We start from the raw sequence: 19,331 nt of genomic DNA, 5'->3' as shown, positions 1-19,331 counted from the left end.
ATTCTTGCAAGAGTCTAGCCATGCTAGAGGGTAAAAATAAGGCCTAGTGACCTTGTTTAAGGCCTAACAGGCCTGAACCCCCTCCCCCCACCCACCCCAAGAGACAGGGAGAGGGGTCAGGAGATACAGCAAGAGACATGAGAAAAAGATGAGGAAAATGGGCTGATGTGATGAAGAGGAAGAGGAAAAGGGGAGGGAAGTGGGAAGGACAGAAAGAGAGAGTGTGTCGATATAGGCTAAGTGCTTTTGGTGAGTTTTACAAAATACACCAGGAAGTGCTTGAAACAGAAGGCACGGTGGCATTGACAGTAGTTGTTAAAGGAGACACCACTAAGGGACTTTCACTACAGAACTCATAAGGTGCTCTAAAAAAAAAAAAGAAAAAAAAAAAAAAGAACTTAAAGACACATTAATGCACGTTAAAGTGTGGCTGCAATCATAGAATACCCCATCGAATGTAGTCCAAGGAGATAAATAGTGGTTTTAAACCAGACTAAGTGGATATTAATGTCTCACATTCATCTTTTTTTCTTTTTTTTTTTTTTCATAAATATACCTTCAAAACCACGAGAGTTTATAATAAGATTGTTGTTGTTTTTTTGTTTTTTTTTGTTTTTCGATGTGTTTGATATATCCACACAAAAAAACGCACTTTGATTTTGAACTTTCTTTAACAACCAGTTCGGCGGTTGGATGTTCGACGCACTGACCCACCTAATCGAAAAGGTTTTTGCTAATCGCCGGGGTAAATCTAACAAAACCACACACTTCACACGTTCTTTAAAAAAAGAAGGACAACAGAAAGTGACAACTGCCATTGAAAAAAAATAACGTTTGGTCTATCGATAAAGTCAAAATCAAAAACAACTACTTTGGGAACTCAAACCTTGCACAGTGCTCTGTATAGACATTCCAACTAGTCTTAGCTCACAAACATTATAATCAATATTACCTATATTGATAACCTTTTTCCGTAAGCATCTGGAAATGAAAATAAACAAAAGTCTGCTGCTTTTTTTTTGTTTTTTCTTCTCATCTTTACAAAAGCTACACATATTCTACTGGGATGTCTATGCATTTGTTAGTTTTTTAATAATTACTCCTACCATTGTCTTTTCTTTTCTTATAAAAAAAAAAAAAAAAAAAAAAAAAAGAAGAAGAAGAAGAAGAGAGGGAATCTACTCATCTAAGACACCATAAACCCAAGAGTACAGTTTGTTTCTCAGGTTTAGTCCTGTCTGGCAGCGGTACTGCTTTCTTTTTCGCTCTCTACCTTATATCTTCTCTCCTGTGGAGGAAAAAAAAAAAAAAAAAAATGTAAATGTTTTTTTTCTTTTTGCGACACAGTCTCAGTCTCTTTAAAACAATGTGTCAGCTGATTGTGTTCAGGAGCTCGAGCCTCGTCGCCCCTACGAGAGCGTAAACGCTGCGTTTCGCCCGCTTCCGCGCATTTACGATGACCTTGAGTTGCCTTGGCAACCCCAACCCGCATTCGCTACCATTGTAAACACTGAATAATGAACCCATTTCTTCTTTTTTTTTTCTTTTTCTTTCGCTCAGCCTTTGACTTTTTACCACATATTTCATCTACTTTTTTTTTTTTGTTGTTGTTCTTTTCGAGCCGAGCCGCAAACAGCTACAGTCTGTGTCAAGGACATTTACGCTATGATGTAGCATTTCTTTTACAACTTAACTATTCACAACACCCTAGAACCACTTTTAACAAATATATTGTACTTAAATTGCTTTAAACTGTATATTCAGATAAAATGAATGACCTATCAGCCTCGACGGGCAGGAATACCGGAGAGTCTCTCGACAACATACATGAACAGGCACTAACTGAAAAAAAAAAAAAAAAAAAAGAAATATTACAAACTTTTCTTTCTGGACAGTCATCGAGATTTCTGACAAACAAGGCAGTGATACATAGTTGAAGGAAAAGCACACGGCCTGCAGCAGTCACCTCGCGCCTTAACTTAATGCCAAACAGCTGAGCCGAGGTTTTGCTTGAAATTTCTCCAGGCTGAACTTCCCTCCGTGTACGTGTCGCGCTTCGAGGAGGAACCTGAAGCCGAAGGTGTCAGTCGGGAGAGCATCTCTTCACAGCTGGCTTTGACTTGGTCGGTGTAGTAGTCTGGGATGCACAGTCCATAATTAGTGAGGAGTAAATGCACGACTCTGGAATGATGCCCGCGTTTCTTTCATTTATCAAAATGGAGATCATCTTAAAAATCATCCATCTTGGAGTGAAGCTTGAAAAGAAAATAGAAAAAAAAGTGGCCTACAAAATCCCGAAAAGATGCATCCAACCTCTTTTTTTTTTACAGGAATTTTAGTGTATTTTTGTGGAGGACCACACAGTCAGAACTCAAGTAGACAAATAATGTCGGAGGAAACATCACAGCTGTGGTTTTTTTTTTTTTTTTTTTCCCTCTCAAACATCGGTTTTCATGACTCCTCGTGTCTTTCCAAAAAAATGAAGCTATGAAGGGGCAAAAACTTCATTTAACCGTGAACCCCTTTTTCTCTCTGCAGCGCTTCCTCACCTCTCTTCAAAATCTGTGGCAAAACGGTGTCATTCAACAGGCTTTTAATCTGTTAAGACTCTTTCCTCCTCTCCCACCATGTGGTTGGGGCTCAGGGCCGGTGAAAGAGCGAGGGACATCCTCAGATCCTGGTCTTGTGAATCCTCCAGACTGCTGTTCTCCTCAAAGTCCTCCTCTTGGTCTTCTCTCTCCACCTCCATGTTCCCCTGGAGCGCCGGACTGCGTCTTGCGCGCTTTGACGCCGAGGCCATGGAGTCCGGGTGGTCCAGAGCGTCGTCCAGATGTTCGGCCGTGTGCTCAGAGAGACCGTTGAGGGTCTGGGCCTGAGTCGTGGACCATTCCCCCAGGGGGGCCTGGGACTCGTTCACGTGCCTCCATATTGTCAGAGGGTCGATGTCGGAGCGATCGGTCCGCGGCTTGGTGGCCTTTGGGGCGCCATCCTCATCCATGATGGTGGAAAAGCCTCTTTTGCGCCTGGACTTACTGGTGTGGTTGACCTGCAGATGCATGGCCATCAGTTCGGCCGACGATGTGCGGAACGGGCAGAACAAACACTGGCTCAGTTGGACCTCCGTCGAACTGTCCCCTCCGCCATCGCCGCCAACTCCTTCGCCGACACTCATGAGTCCGTCCTCCTCCGGCCCTCCGAGGCCAGGTGAGGTGCGGCGGGACAGATCCAGGGGTTCAAACCCGCCCTCGTGAGTCGAAGGCGCCGGTCTTTCGTTGTCGCTCGACGGCTGAACCATTCGGCTCGTCGTGAGGGGCTTACGCCGGGACACTTTAGGGGCCTTCGGCGGGGGAGACTCCCTGATCCAGCCTCCTTCCATTCCACCTTGGTAAAGAGCCCCCATCACGCCGGACAGATACCTGTACTGGGTCTCCAGGTCGACATCCCTTAGAGCGGCCAAGGCCTTCCGATGCTCCCGCTGGTCGGGAAGCCCGAGCAGCCAGGACTGCTGGCCGGGCCGAGAGGTGGACGTGTCGGTGGGGCCTCGGTTGACCGGACAGTGATTGAGTTGAGATCGTCGCTGCTTGGCCAGTCCAGAGGTTCCGGAGGTCAGGCTGTTGATTGTGGAGGTGAGAGCGGAGGGGGAGGAGCCGGAGGCGGCGGATAAGGCGTTGCGCTGCTCCCTGTGGTGCCGCTGCAGGTGGTACTTCAGCGAGCCAGACTGAGTACCCGCGTAGTCACAGTGGGGGCATTTGTAGGGTCTTTCACCTGGAGAAAAGAGGAGTCAGACGTTTAGATTGGATGGATCTTATTGGCCACATGGTATACTTTTAGCATCTTACAATGCGTCGTCCACAAACGGAACGAAAACAAACTGGGGGTGGCCGCAAGGTGAGCGGTTCGATCCCCGGTTCCTACTGTCCTTATGCTTAAGTGTCCTTTGGGCAAAACACTGAACCCCAAGTTGCTGCTGATGGCCGGCGAGGTTCTTGTAAATGTTTGGGTGAAAGGCTAAATGGTGCTTTGAGACGCTAAGGTGATAAAGACAAACTTGCCTTTAGTCTGAACCATTTTGCTAAATTAGATACAGATGTGAAGTTCACTGTTTTAAGGGCAAGTTTTCAAAAGTCTAATTGGCTTTGATTGATAGATAAAAAAAATAAAAATAAAAAAGCAATGGCTGCCTGGATAGGTCAAAATATTCATTCAATAATCTAATAACCTTCAGCATTTACTATAAAATGGCCAGCAGTTATAGTCAACAAGCTATCTCATCAGTGATCATCTCAGTTGAGCTGTAGTTACACATTTCAAAGGAAGATGGCAGTATTTCATTACTGATTAGACATTACACAGCTGGAAAAGATAGAGCGGATGATGTTGCACATCAACAGCAGGAAACATATGAAAAGCATAAATGATCTTATTCACCTTAACGAAAAACAGATCCCACATGAAGAGCACAGCTCTGGCGATGAATACAGATTCACATGCAAATGCATGAACAGTTGAAATTTTTTTTTTTTTTTTTTTTTTTTTTTTTTGTTGCCGAAGCTAAAAGTAATGATGGTGTAAAAGTCTCGAGGGGTAATGATATTCTCAAGAGAGCATTATCATAATTTGATACCATCGCTTAAATCACTGACCATGTGGTAATCACTTGATGGCACAGAAGCAGCAGTGTATGAGAAAAAGAGCTGTATGTGATCGTGACAAAATATAAAAGCGATGTGATAAGTCCCGACAGCCACAGAGAAGTAATGACGATGGCAACGCTAAAGAGACTTTACTGAGTGCATTCTGGCCACTGTCTTACTGCGAGGACTTGGATGTGCTCCAGTTACCAGCTGCTGGTGGTTGGTGGCGTCTCCAAAATGGAAGAAGGGGTTTTAATTTTGATCAAATACATCAAGCGAAGGCAAATAATAATAAAAAAAAATAAATAAATAAAAAAAAGACGATGCTGATAAAGTCTTATGAATATGGATCGTTAATTAAGAGCGTGAGTGAGTGCTGTGAAAGATCCCAATTTTCATTAAAGTCCTACTTACTTGCTACCAGACAGTCAGCATGAGGGTTTTGTTTTTTTTTTGGTCTTAAAAACCTGGAAATTATTGGGGTATTATGCGTCTCTCTCCTGCAGTCACAATAATTTAAAAAAGAGTATTGGTGGTAAATTTAAGGGAAGCAATTACGGGTTCTTTTCATCAAACAAACACAAAAAGATTAAGCACAAGAAATCTGAGCAAATGCTGTATTTAATTTCATAACGATGATGAAATAATAAAAACTTTGCCGAACCCTTTTTCATGTTGCAGAATTTTGAAGTATCCGGATCAAATTCGCGAAAATGCTGTTTAATTAGGGAACAAAAACGTGTTTTGTTTTTTTTAGTTGTTTTTTTGGTTTTTTTTACCTTTTATTGAGGTTAAGGTTACAGGCAAGTGAGAGAAGTGAGCTATTTCCCAGTTTTAATCCCTGGAGTGGCTTGATTTAAAAAAAAATATATATATTTTTTTTTTTTTCCTCAGAAACTACTGTTAATATACGCTCGAGCAAGGCACTTAAGCAGGAGTTGCTCCAGTGGAGCCGCTCGGTTGCCGGCAGTAGAAGGGCTATGATTAGCGCTGGCCAGCTCTCTGGGGTGAATGTGTAAAAAAGAAAAAAAAAAAAAAAAAAAAGGTAGTTCTGCAAAAGAGAGGATGCTCAATGAGACCTTTCCAGGGATTTATAAAGGTTTTGGTTTTTTTTAATAAAAAAAAAGTAACTGCGGTTTGTTAAACTCACAGCAGTGTCTCACCTGTGTGAACTCTCAGGTGCACTTTGAGATGGTGTGAAGAGCGAAAGGCTTTGCCACAGTAGGGGCAGTCTTTTATTCCCCTACCGCGCACTCGCTCCCTGGTGGAAACTGAAGGTATGGAAGAGACTGCTGTCAAGCCATTTTCTCCTGCAAGTGGAGAAAGAGGTGGGAAAAATGTAACGCTAGCAGCTGGTGCGAAAGGCCCCGAGAGAGCTTCTATTTACAACGCAAAAGCAGTCTGAAAATAATATACTCTTGTCATATAAAAAAAAAAAAAAAAAAAAAAAAAAAAAACGCCATTACATGCGAGAAAACAAACACAACCCAAAAGACAAAATAGAAAAAGCAGATGTGATACCTTTGAAGCTTGAGATGACGGAGTGAAACCCTGTCGCCGCTCCTGCTTGGGATCCACTGCTGCTCAGCTTGGATTCCTGTCTAACTTCTCCCATTTGTTGGGATCCACCGCCGTGGAGCTGAGCTTCCTGTCTGACTTCGCCGCCGCCGCCTCCTCTTCCGAGCCCGGCGCCTCTGCGGCCGCCGCCGCCGCCGCTCCTCTCCTCCTCGCCGCCGCCGCCTCCTTTCTGGGGCCTCTGAGTGTGAACGCGAGCATGAACCACCACCTGCTGCAGGCTACGGAATAGCTTTCCACAGTCCGGGCATTCCCACGGTCCCCCCGTCCCCCCGGTCTCCTCTCTTGGATCGAGGCCTCCGAGGTAGGCTCTGACTTGGTCGGCCTCGGTGATCACAGAACTTCGACCCGGGCCTCGCTGGCCGTGCTGCTGGCCTCGCTGATGGGGCCTCTGCTGCTGCTGCTGTTGCTGTTGCTGTTGCTGTTGCTGCTGCTGCTGTTGCTGTTGCTGTTGCTGCTGCTGTTGCTGCTGCTGCTGCTGCTGAGCGACCGCCAGGCTGCGAGCCACCAGCTGCCACCAGGTGGCCTGGTCCCCTCCTTCTGACATGGTCGCTGTAGATTCACCTGTGCCCCCTCCTCTAGTTGTGCCCCCTCCTCTTCCCGGGTCCCCTCCTCCTGAGCTACCACCACCACCACCACCATTTCCCATCTCTGCCACTTGAGCAACTGCTTGAAGTCTTTCCATGCAGCTGGCGCCGCTGCCATCACTGGGCAAGCCCAGATAGCCAAGGATGGCTGACTTGCTCAAGCCCATCCCAATCCCGCCTCCAGTTTCCCTGTCTAATCTTCCTTGTCCACCTCTACCGCCGCCTCCTCCTCCTCGCTGGGCCAGAAGGAGGCTGGAGTAGAGGGCGTTGAGATTACTGGCAGAGCCCTTGGAGTCAGCACCTCCTGGCCCCCCAGCGGCTCCCAGCCCAGCTTTTAGGCCGAGCTTGTTGAGATGAACCTTCATGTGGTTTTTGAGGAACCAGGGCTCCTTGAAGCCACGGCCGCAGACCTGGCACTTGTGGTCCAAGGAGTCCTTGTGCTTTCGCATGTGTCCCTTCAGGAACCAAGACTGGGTAAACCGCTGGCCACAAGTCTCACAACGAAACGCTGGCAGCGTGGGGGACGCGGCGGCGGCGGCGGCGGCGGACGTCGTCTGAGGGTTACTTGGGGTCGGGGCCGGGGTGTGGGTCGGGGTGGGCACCGGGGTGTCGGGGGGTGGCAATGATGGGCCTGGAATTGAAGGCCGGCGGCAGGGCAGGTACCTCAGGGGAAGGGTGGCACTCCTGCAAGTGAGACGCCAGGCTCTCTTCTTGGCTGGCAGAGAAAGGACAAAGAGTGCATTTATACGGGTTGTGGAGAATGCGAACGTGGCGCGCCAACTCCGAAGCCGTGCGGAATTTTCCCTTGCAGGCATGACAGCGAAACGTGGGCGCTATTGAAGCAGATACTCCCTCCGCGATGGCGGAAGAATAGGGAGAGGTCAAAGGAACAGGGTCCTCTGTCAGCGGCGGGGTCAAGGGCGTGCTGTCGTCCAGTAAGAAGTTTGGGCTCTGCTCCGTCTGCAGGCCTTCGTCCAGACCTTTGACCTCGCCGTTGACATCCTCCTCCTCTGTGAGATGCTGGATGAGAGTCCCCGGCAGTAAGCGCTGGTTCGAGTGACTTCTGTGATTCGGGATCAGGTCTTTGTGATTCTGCTGGATTTTGACGTGCTGCTTCAGGGGAGCCGAGGGGAGCCCGGACCGGTACAGGGCCGAAGCGCGGCGGTCGCGGTCCAGACTGTGAGCTCGCGCGTGGAGAGACAAGATGCTTTGGAATCGGAATCTCTTCCCGCACACGTGACAGGGAAACCTGAGCGCAGGCCCCGACGAGGCCCCTCCCGCTCCAGGTATCGCCCGGGTGACCGTCTCCTTCTGGAACAGCTGGAGGTCTAGCTCGTCGTTGCAGTGTCCACTCTGTCCCGAGGAGAGGGCGAGCTCCAGGGCGCCGTAGCCGAGCAACGGCGCCGACGGCGTGTCCGGGGGAGAGGAGTCCAAGCAGGGGCTGCATCCAGCTTCCTGTCCCCCTCCTCCTGGGAACAAAGCCACCGCTGGGGTCGGGGACGGAGGGACTCCATCCAGCCCTTCCTCGTCCTCGTCCTCGTCGTCCTCGTTGTCGTCGTCGTCTTCATCGACACCGGGGTGGTGGTTGTTATCGTCGTCCTCGTGCAGGGGGAAGGGAGAGAGGGGGAAATAAGGCGCGGTGTCCGGGCTCCGGGGGGAGGGGTCGTCGGGGCTGAGGACCGGCAGGGCGACGGGGCTGCCGGGGAGCGAGAGCTGGGCGTGCGGAGAGGAGGCCCGGGGGCTGTGGTCCAGAGACGGCAGTGTTGGGGGAGACTGGGGCTGCTCACAAGAAAGAGACAACACACACTCTGGCGGAGAATCCATCCTCTGTCGGCACAAAACGGACACCGAGAGAGAGAGAGAGAGAGAGACAGAGAGAGACAGTGAGTGACTGTGACGACTCGAGAGAAGTTTAAAAAAAAAAAAAACAACTCCAGAAAAGGTTAAATTTGCATGTTTTGCGTAATTATCTTGAACCGTAAGAATACTTTGACCGGCTCTCCTTTAAAACAACACAAATATAGCGTTTGTGCGCGTACGGGAACGGCAGCACACTCACCAGCAGTGTGTGGGATGTTATGCCATTCTTCAGGGTCTCGGCTGAGGGGCGACGCTCTTCTGTGGCAGCCTCCTCCTTTAATTTTCTGGGGACAAAGATGAATCCAATGAGCGCATGATGACAAAAACGCACACGTCTCGTTTGCAATTAAAAATCAAACAATTACAGCACTTGGTGTCGTCGGCAGTTTAAAAAAAATAAAAGAAATAATACATTTTTAAAAAAGCACATTATTGAAGCTGTTATCCATCTACAGATTTTCTTTTTTTTTCCATTAACCCGGATTAAAAGCCGTTTGCTCTTTAAATACGTTCTGTCACAAACGCTAATAGCAAAGAATCATATGCACATCCATCACAGCACCGTGTTGAATGTGCGTTTTAATGTATGTACGTGTTTAGTACAAAGCAGATCCTTATTTGATCTGCGTTTTCCTCTTCGGTCTGCGTGGGCTCGCTCGCGTGCGCTTTAATGTGTAACAGGTGTGCACCTGTTCTGCCTCCTGCGCGCGCTCACAATAGACTCCAGCATACTGTTAGCACATATGGGATGATTAGCCGGAGTGTGAGTGTGCATCGGTGTGTGTCTCTGTGTGTGTGTGTGTGTGTGTGTGTGTGTGTGTGTGTGTGTGTGTGTGTGTGTGTGTGTGTGTGTGTGTGTGTGTGTGTGTGTGTTTTTAGGGAGTTAAGGGCACCACCACAGGACATGGACTGTCCCAAACAGGATGGGCGCGCAATGTTTTGACTTCCCCACACGCCCTTCCTGCACACTCATACAGTAGCAGGTTTTTCTTTTTTTTTTTTTCCTTTTTGCTTAAATCCCGACTGTACACACACACACACACACACACACACACACACACACACACACACACACACACACACACAGAGTATGGCTCCACTTAAGCTCAACGATATTCACCCGATCTGCTGCGTGGGTGTGGTGGCATTCGCCCATACATTGCTTAGTCATGGTTACTTGCTGGAGTAATTTCCAAATAAGGCTCATTGTGGTCTGACTGTAGCACCAGATAACGGGAGTCAGCTGAAACGTAAACTGTGATATACGGCGTATTTGATCACACGAGCGGGGTTTTTTTTTGTTTTTTTTTGGCAAGCGGACGCACTCACACGCCCAAAATATTTGGAGCGCGCAGCAGTTTGCGTCGGGTCGACCGGATTTATGCACATAGGCTTGTTTTTGTCCGTCGTTTGGTGGCGTTGAGAAGCAGCGGCGGCGCCCACAACAAAACAAAAGGTCATAAATCAATGTGGCAAAAAGACACCAACAATGGCACATCTGTGTTCGCAGGTGTGTCACGCACATACGTGTTTGCATGATCTGTTGGATTTGAATGTGTGTGTGTGTGTGTGTGTGTGTGTGACTGGGCCCGGATGACAAAGAGATTCTCATGTAGCCAGTTGACATTTTAGCTCAGCTATGACTCACAGGGATATCACACCATATCAATCACGTAAACACACAACCACAGACGCACACTCACACAGACTCCCTTCTTAATCCACCATTATTGTTCTTCCTCTCCCTTTTCTGTCGTTCTTTCTCTCCCCGATTCATACTTCTCCCATCCCCCTCTCTCTTTCTCTCTCGCTCCCTCCCTCTGTCTATTATTCACTAATTTTCTTTCATTCTCTCTCTCTCTCTCTCTCTCTCTCTCTCTCTCTCTCGCTCCCCCTCTCTCTGTTTTTTTTCTCTCCTGCGGAGTTGCCAGTTGGCAGCGTGCCAGGGAATGCTGATATCAGCTGGTAGATTGGGCCCTGCCAACATGGCGAAGAGCACAGAAATGAGAAAGGAAGCAGACAGAGAGAAAGAGAAAGAGAGAAGAGGAATACAGTGTGCAGTTACAAACTGGGCAGCGTTGAAACTAACAAAAAAAAAAAAAAAAAAACATCGTCAGAAGCCATGTGAATGACAACGATTTCGTTCGATGGCCAACGTGGTGTTTGAGGGGGTTAAAGGATGGCAGGGGAGGGGAAAAAAAAAAAAGAAAAAAATGTAAAAACAGAGACATGCTGGAACAGAGGGAAGCAGAGAAATCAGAGTAATGGAGTGGCAGGCTGTGGCATAACATGAAGAGAACAACAGATTTAAAGATCGTTTCAAAAGTCAACACAGAAATATTCACAGGGAGAGAGAGAGAGAGAGAGGCAGGCAAGTGGGAAAGGAAGAGAAAGAGGCAGAGTGGCTATCTGAATGTATCTGCAGCACTGTTAAGTCTGATGGCATTATCATATGAATATCAGCATCACGATGCATTGTTGCAGCGTGACGGCGGCGGTCGCCAACCACCGGCCCCCGTCACGCCAATAAAGACAAAAATTTGGATAGATGGAGAGAGGGAGATAAGGTGCTGCAAAGGATGCAGGGAAAAATGTGTGTGTGTGTGTGTGTGTGTGTGTGTGTGTGTGTGTGTGTGTTGGGGTTGGGGGGGGGGAACAATCAGATTGGAAATCAGGTGGAGCAGAAGCACGTAAAAAGGCCAGGTGCAAAAGGAACCCAAGAAACGCAGTCGGGAACCAGTCACACTAACGACAAATGCCATCCATACCCCCCCCACCCCCACCCCGTGTTCCAACCCTCCCCCCCCCCCAAAAAAAACAAACAAAAAAAACACAACAGCACCAGGAGCGACGGGGCGGGTGCAGGTACGGAGCGAGAGGTGTCAGTCATGAAGGATGCGAGGACGTGCGCGGCGCTACTTCTTGCGCAAGGGAGGAGAAACCGGATCTTAAAAGTGCATCGCGGGAAAAGCATATTCGATGTCAGGTGAGATGCATGTTGGGGGAGGGGAGGGGAGGGGAGGGGAGGGGGGGGGGGAACGAACAAAAAAAGATTTCTCTTGAACTTTTGCCGATTTTTTTTGTTTTTTTGTTTGTGTTTCTTTTCTTATTTCCGGCTTTTTTTTTTCTTTCCCCTCTGACCCTGACATTTTTTTTATTTATTTTTTTATCATTATTTTTTTGCAGCGTTCGCGTCGGGGTGTAATGACATTGCAATTCGCTCGGTAATGACAGCTTAAAAGCATATCGTTGTTGTGTTAAGCCTCGCCGCGATGTTGTCATTACAGTAATTACAGCGTAACTTTGTGGGCACGGAGATGACTGATTTCAAGTGCTGAATTTACCTTCACTGGAAATTAGTTTTTATCACCCCGGTCAGTGTGTTGACTTTTTTTTTTTCTTCTTTTTTTTTGTGCCTTCGACCATTAAGAAAAAAAAAAAAAAAAAAAAAAAAAACACAAAACGGCCATTGTTTAAATACTGCCACAAGGTGTGTGTCGAGGGGGGTTGGTGGGGAGGTGGTGGTGGTGGTGGTGGTGGGGGGGGGGGGGGTGCTGAGTCATACATCACATCCCTGATAAATAGTGTAGTTGCCAAGGGAGTAGGAGCACAATATGTTCAGACAAGTTTATTTGTGTCTGTGCGGTGGTGGTGGTGGTGGTGGTGGTGGTGGTGGTGCTGTGTGGAGGTGACGGTGGTGGGCGGTGGTGGGGGGAGGTGGGCGGGTTGATCTCATTGTGTAAATATCCACAGCTTTATAGTGCAGCCAAGTCGGTGCAGGTTCCTGCACGCCGGCGAGCTGCACGTCTTAATTGTAAATATCAGGGCGTGAACACCTTTTACTTTTCGTAACGGTGTGTGTGGGCAGGAAGTGCAATGCCTCCTTTAGTTTTACGTTAATGAGTGTGTCGCTGGGTTTTTTTTTTTCCTCAATCTTTTTATAGCTGCTCACAGTTTGTACAATTTGGTCCGTCGGCTCTTTAGCGTTTGCGACGGTTCGCTTCGCGCGCCATCTAAGGCAAAACCGCCAAAATGTTTCTTGACCTTCGGTGACCTCTCGAGGGATCTCGTCCTGCAGGAACAGCTACCTTGGAGTTGCTTTTTTGTTTGTTTTTTTTTTATAATCTGAGCATGTGTGTGTGTGTGTGTGTGTTGTTGTTGTTGTTGTTTTGTTTTTTTTCTCTCCCGCCCTCATCTACGTGTCTAAAAATAGACATCTGCGAGGTCTCCAGGCCTCGGGGCCCCCGAAGCAAAGTCCACGTCTCCAGGCCCGTCGGCATGCGGCTCCCCGCTCGGGGGTGAGCGCCTGTACGAGAGACTGACCACAACAAATGTTTTAAAATGTGTGTGTGAAAGAGAAGATGAGTGACTGGGAGAGAGAGAGAGAGAGAGAGAGAGAGAGAGAGAGAGAGAGAGCGAGAGAGGGGGAAGTCCGCTCTCTGTGGTACAGAATAATTCGGCCCTGTGGTTTTTATCACGCGGTCACGTGGCGAACTTCCCCAACAGACGGTATTCATTTCCTTTACTTCACCTTTCCCTGAACCCCCCCCCCACACACACACACACACACACACACACACACACACACACACACTCTCGCACACACACACACACACTCTGCTTCGCTGCTAACTTCTTCTGCCTGCCTGGCTGGCGCGCTCCCCCTCGTCTTCAGCGGCGATAACGGGGTGAAAGTCTCCGAGGATGGAAGTCGTGGGTTTGCTCCTTCAGATGAACGTTTTCCTTTACGTGTCGTTTTTTTGTTGTTGTTTTGGTCCGAGAACGGAAGCGAAATGATTCCCTTCGGCCTCCGGAAGCTAAACCTGACACGCGGCTGACCTTTTTGACAGATCACTTTTGAGGAGGGTGAAGAAAAAAGCGGCCCGTCCTTCTCATGTCTTTCTAAACCGGGTTGAGGCCACCTCAGCAAAATCCTCGCGAAGAAGCGTTTTCCCGCCTTCATGTTGCGGCCGCCTCTGCTCTTTTTTTTTTTTTTCTCTACCCCTCGCCACTTCGCTTCTCCTCCTCCACCTCTTCATCCCCCCTCTTGAGCTTTTCCTCCTTCTCTTTTTCTTGAATGAATTCCTCCTCCGGCTGACGCACTCCCGACTCGCGGCGGCGGCGCGGCGGCAGATCTGAGCGAGCGCGCGCCGTCTCCGACGTTGGAAACATCACAGCGACTCGTGCGACGCCCGCCGCGTCTAAACCGATGAGCGAGACTTGACTCATCTGATTTAGGATTACGAGATTGAAAGCCTTAAAAAGAAGAATCGGTCGGGGCATTTAAAATCACCCGACGTTCTTCTTAAAAGGCTTATCCGTGCACACCGAGGACCACCTGCTGGGAGGGAGCCATCACGTATCCTACAGGTGACAAAAAAAAAAACCACCCACCTGATGAGTTTTTTTGTGGGTTTTTGTTTTTTTTATCCCTGATACCTGTCAATCAAATCACGACTATTCCGGTTCGTCCGAAAACCTTTCCTCCCCCGTCCCCCGTCCCGTGCGACGCCCTCGTCTCGTCGGTGTCCTTGAGCGAGACACCCACTACCCACGAGCCCCCCCCCCCGGGGGTGCTGACCCTACACCGCGACCTCCTTGTGGAATTTGTGTCTCACATATATCCGACATGTGAACACATCGAAGGAGCCTCGCTGTGGAACAAAAAAAACAGCAGCTGTAAAGTAGTAATAGGTTGATTCTGTATTGGCTCTGGGGAAATTTGAGGAGGATGTGTTCTCTTTCTGAGCTGGAAGCGCACTCGGTTACACTGTAAGTGCATGTATATATAATATGTGTGTGCGTGAGAGAGAGAGAGAGAGGTGTCAATACTTGAATCGACACCTCTCGGTGGGATTTTGTGCTCAAGGGCACCTTGAGGTAACTTTCTTTGTCCGTGGGAGGCGAGCCTAAAGGTGAGGATCTAATCGGGAAGAAGGACGCTGTAGGTCAGCTCAGTCGGCCTCCGCAGGGAATCATTATTTAAATACGAGGACAAGTGGTACAGAACTGCCCGGGAGGCGTTCAACGTGCGCTCAAGCTGCTCAAACGGACTAAAAGTGACAGAAAAGTTGTGGAGTTGATCTGAGGGGCGAAGCTTTCTGCGACACGCCGGACCGACGGCTCCGTGAAGCGCTAAACATGGTTTCGGCTGCTGGTTCTGGAAACTTATATATATATAAAAAAAAAAAAAAAAAAAAAAAGAAACTCCTGTAACACGAGCTTTTGTTTGACTTTGCCGTTTTAAATCACGGCAGAGGCCTTCCGTGACCTTCTCTACTGCCGGGGAAAAAAAAAAAAAAAAGAAGAAGAAGAAAGAAAAGACATTATGCTTCGATACATTCAAACCTGTACAGCAGGGAAACCGAACCTGCTCAGTTCCACAGCTGAAAAAAAAAAAAGCATTTCAAACTGGTCTGCAAACTCAACGCCAAGTGGCAAAAGTAGCGTACTATTTAAGAGCCTAATGCTCTAAATACACACTAATCCTGAGCAGCCAGCAGAACTCTCAACAGTCTCAAAATGTCACAATGCAGTAGATTCTCCCTAACTGAGGGCAAGCAGGTGCCTCTCCCGCAGCGCACTAATGACCCAATTATATCAATCAGAAGCCTTGATTGGTGCTACACTCCTCTCCCTTTTACTCTCTCTCCCTCTGTCTCTCCGTCGCGTTCCCAAGAGCCACCTGGATGGCGTGTATGTGCCCCTTCGAGTACAGTACAGTATGTACAAAGATGGGAAGTAGGCGGCATTGATGGTGGCGGAGGAGGAGGAGGAGGAGGAGGAGGATACTACTTGAGCACAACAAGCAGACAGAGGTCTGAATGAAGCAGAAACCATTAGAGCCTTTTTAATGTTGGCCCAGTGTTTTATATTCAAGTACAGCTGGTTCCTGAGGAAATCACCATCTCGGATCCAGAAGCGAGACAACCTGTAGATGTGCAGGGAGGGGAGGGGAGGGGAGAGGAGGGCAGGAGGGGCAGTGGGGGGTGGAGGTACTTTTTTTTTTTTTTTTCCAACCGAGGGGTGATTATCTTTATGTTTTTAAATAAAGATAACATTAAAAATGTTTGTGTTATTAGTTGTTAATCAAGCCTGGATGGGGAGAGGGAGCTTCAGTGATCAGAAAAAGTCACTCTTGGGGGTGATAATCAAAAGAAAAGCACTCATTTCAGATCCGTTTTCTGATTGTTCTGTTTCTTCAGCTTTTATTTTGTTAAAAGTAGATTTTTTTTTTTTTTTTTTTTTTTTTTTTTTTTTTTTTTAAGTTAATTAGTTTCAAGGTTTAAAAACGTCCAAATAAAAGGAAATAATAAAAAAAATAAAAAGATTAAGTAAAAGAGAGTTTAAGGATCCTCCAAAAAAAAACATCCCTGATTATAGGACATGCAGGCAATGTCAACCTACTTCCACTATGCACACGCTCTCAAGAGTGTGACATTTTGGGTGGATGTAAAAATAGGGCATTTCAGGATCCCAAAACATATTCCATTGGATATAGAAAAGGCGACGGGAGTGTCTTTGGTCAACCCAGATGACACGTCTGCGCCTTATCTCAAGAGGAATTTCCTCCTCGCCCCTATGATGTGCGTCAATAACGTGCAACCATTTTCAGTACGCTCTTTCCCCTCTTCTCTCTCGCGGCCATCTCAATTAGAGGCACATTAATGAAATAAATAACCATCAACAAACAATGCACTAATAAACACCCCCACGCGCGCGCGCGCGCGCGCCGAAATGAGATTAACCCTGCTCGCAGATGGTGTTCGCGCACGATCCACACCAAAAAAAAAAAAAAAAAAACGCGATTAAAAATCATAAACAGTGCAGGATGTAGTTTGGAGAAGTCGGGGGTGGCGCGTGTGTGTGTGTGTGTGTGTGTGTCATGTCAGCCCCATCTATCGCGCTCTCCCCTGCTCCATTTTGTTCTTAAATTTTCTATACAAAAGATTAAGGGAGGGGAAAAAGACGAGTGAGCGAGCGGGGAGAGGACGGCAGGAAAAAAAAAAAAAAAAAAAAAAAAAGTGCCATCATGGATTTCATCTTGAAATCCTCTGCCAATCTCCCACCGACATCAGTCCCAGAAAAGCGACATCACGTCCGAAAAAAAACAACAACAACCACACAGGCGTTTTTAAAAAAAAAAAACAACAACAAAAACAACCCACACACATTAAAAACCGGTAACTTGTCTTTTACGGAGCACAATTCTTTTTTTTTTTTTTTTTTTTTTTGGGCAACACGCGTTTTGCAGACACACACACACACACACACGGCTACACGCCACACTTGCTATGCTACTTTTCTGAGCTTCCATTACACCGGAGGTGATGTTAGGACAAGTAAACGGATTGTAGTAAACACATTGTAGTGAAAAGGTAGCGGGGGAGTATACCGATTTTTTTTTTTTTTTTTTTTTTTTAAAGCTCTATTCCAGTCGGCGGATGCGTTCTCTTTTCTTTTTTTTTTTTTTTTTGCGCATATCCCCACATTGGAAGTGATCCCGAAAACAACGCACTTACACACACAATGCCTAATGTGAGTCCAACAAAAGAATTTAGTCGAGCTTAATCGCGTCTACCTACGAAATAACGCGTTGTAAATCAACTTGATAACGTGCAAAAAAAATAAATAAATCCACTTTTACGCCTGGACAATATGTCTGCGGCTTATCGAAAATCCTCCGTTACGCACCGAGAACTTGTTCCTCTTTTTTATGAAAGCGACTACTTTTTTTTTTTTTTTTTTTTTTTTTTTTTTTTTTTTTTTTTGGGGTAGTCGTTTCTTTTCGGAGGTTAAAGAGGAAAAGAAGAGCAGCCACATTTCTAAAAAAAAAAAAAAAAAAAACTGCCTCGCGTGGATAACCCCCCCCCCCCCTCCTCCTCCTTCACCCTCACCCCCCCCCCCCCCCCAAAAAAAAAAAAAAAAAAAATAAGTGCTAGCTGACGAGAGGAACTTGGTTGAAGTTACGTGAATTTTTGAAATCCATCTTTTGAAAGCACTCCGAGTGACTTTTCGTGCACTTGCAACCATTTTAAAAGTCGCGTTTCATTTCGGGTCGACTTTGCCGAATCGACTTGTTTTAACTGTTCCGCCCGGGAGTGTTTCTCCTCAACTGTGCAGCGGGAACGGTGCATTTCTCCGCTTTTATTTTTGTCATGTCACGGCTTTATAGCGCGAGGGGGTTTGAAAGCTCGGGTGCATGTCGGCCACGCGCGCCAACAACATACACCGGCTTACATACATGACACACACACACACACACACACACACGCACACACGTTAAAGTGGTCCGGAGCGCGCGGTTACATACATGCTCCGGTGCCAATCACTCACATGCGAGCACACACGCGCGCGCGCGCACACACACACACACACACACACACACACACACGTTCAGACGGCCCGAACGGCGAAATTATTATTTTTTTTTTTTTTCTCCAAAAGCGGCGAAATAAAACACATCAACAACTATGTTGGCCATTATCCCGTGTGTTGCTCGTGGAGGAAAAAAAAAAAAAGAAAGAAAGAAAGAAAAAGGGCAACAACAGTCGCAGTAAATTCACCAATTTTTTGGAAATGTTTCATCACCGGTGTTTCACGCCGCCACGCATAAAAGTGTATATGTAAACATAGTGGTAGATAAAATTCAACTAGATAAAGGAAGATATCGGATATACGTTGAAAGTAAAGACTCAGTGTACTTACGGGAGAGGCGGCGAGGAGATTAATGACACGACACGTCATGATTACGTTTCACTTGAATTAAATACATTACGAGTTGGGAAAAAAATGGAAATCAGGGTTGTATACAAGCATACGCCGTTTCCCCCTCCCTCCTCCCTCCGTTTGGTCACCCTCTCTCTCTCTCTCTCTCTCTCCCTCCCTCCCTCCCTCCCTCACTCACTCTCTCCTCCTCCTTCTCCCTTTCTTCTCCTTCTCCCCTTCTCTCCTTTCTTCTTCTTCGTGCATTTTTTTTTTTCCCATTTATTGTACAGGAGTGAGTGAATAGGGCAAAGCAAAAAAAAAAAAAAAAAAAAAAAAAGAAGAAGGAGAAGTGGGAGGGAGAGTGATGTAGGTTGGAAATGTTAATTATAATCTCAGCACGGGCACCATTTTACAACGCTGTCATCTCTTCACATTTGTATCCTAAATATGGCATCTGGGGTGGCGGGTGGCTGACAGTTATAGAGACTTTTTTTGGGGGTGGGGGGGGGGTGGGGGGGGGGGGGGGAGAGAAGAAGAAAAAGAAGAAGAGGAAGAAAAGTTTCGCAGAGATTGAAGTGTGATAAAAGTGGTGACAGGGGCAAAGAGGCAGACTAAGTGTTTGTGGTGGGCCTCCCCGGAAGCACATGGCCCTGAGTGAGGATGGGAAGAAACAACAGTGCACATATTTGGATGTTCCCAACATAAGGCTGGCTTACCCAAAGGAGTCCCTCAGGAGGTTCGCAAGGGGCCAAAACAGCAAAAGTAGCAGCAAGGAAGAGCACGCTGTAAAAGCACAGAATCAGTTTTACAAAATAAAAGCCCTGCGGTCAAAACTGGACTTCCACTTGAAAATAAGCAAAGCGTTGCTGGTGAATTGAACCGCAGCATTCAAAATACAAAATAAGTCATTTCTGTTTGCTTTTGTACATCTTTCAGATGCCAATAATAGCTTAAGTTGGAGCAGGTG

At 47.2% G+C, this 19,331-nt stretch overlaps 1 protein-coding gene across 1 annotated transcript; it reads right to left on the bottom strand.

The window, feature by feature from the left end:
* Window positions 1-1,131: 1,131 nt before the first annotated feature.
* On the bottom strand, window positions 1,132-18,493 carry znf219 (zinc finger protein 219). The gene is given in 6 exon segments (XM_069158866.1): window positions 1,132-3,765; window positions 5,798-5,944; window positions 6,156-7,416; window positions 7,418-8,623; window positions 8,856-8,940; window positions 18,365-18,493. Coding segments are annotated over 4 exon segments (3,783 nt in total). The 5' UTR covers window positions 8,621-8,623; window positions 8,856-8,940; window positions 18,365-18,493; the 3' UTR covers window positions 1,132-2,593.
* Window positions 18,494-19,331: the final 838 nt, after the last annotated feature.

The sequence above is a fragment of the Embiotoca jacksoni genome, unplaced genomic scaffold (assembly GCF_022577435.1).
Source record: "Embiotoca jacksoni isolate LCO1_2020_lvr unplaced genomic scaffold, fEmbJac1.0.p SCAF_24, whole genome shotgun sequence".
In the NCBI taxonomy this organism is placed as follows: domain Eukaryota; kingdom Metazoa; phylum Chordata; class Actinopteri; family Embiotocidae; genus Embiotoca; species Embiotoca jacksoni.
Note: the sequence above shows the minus strand (reverse complement) of the source record. Positions and strands in the feature narration are given on the sequence as shown.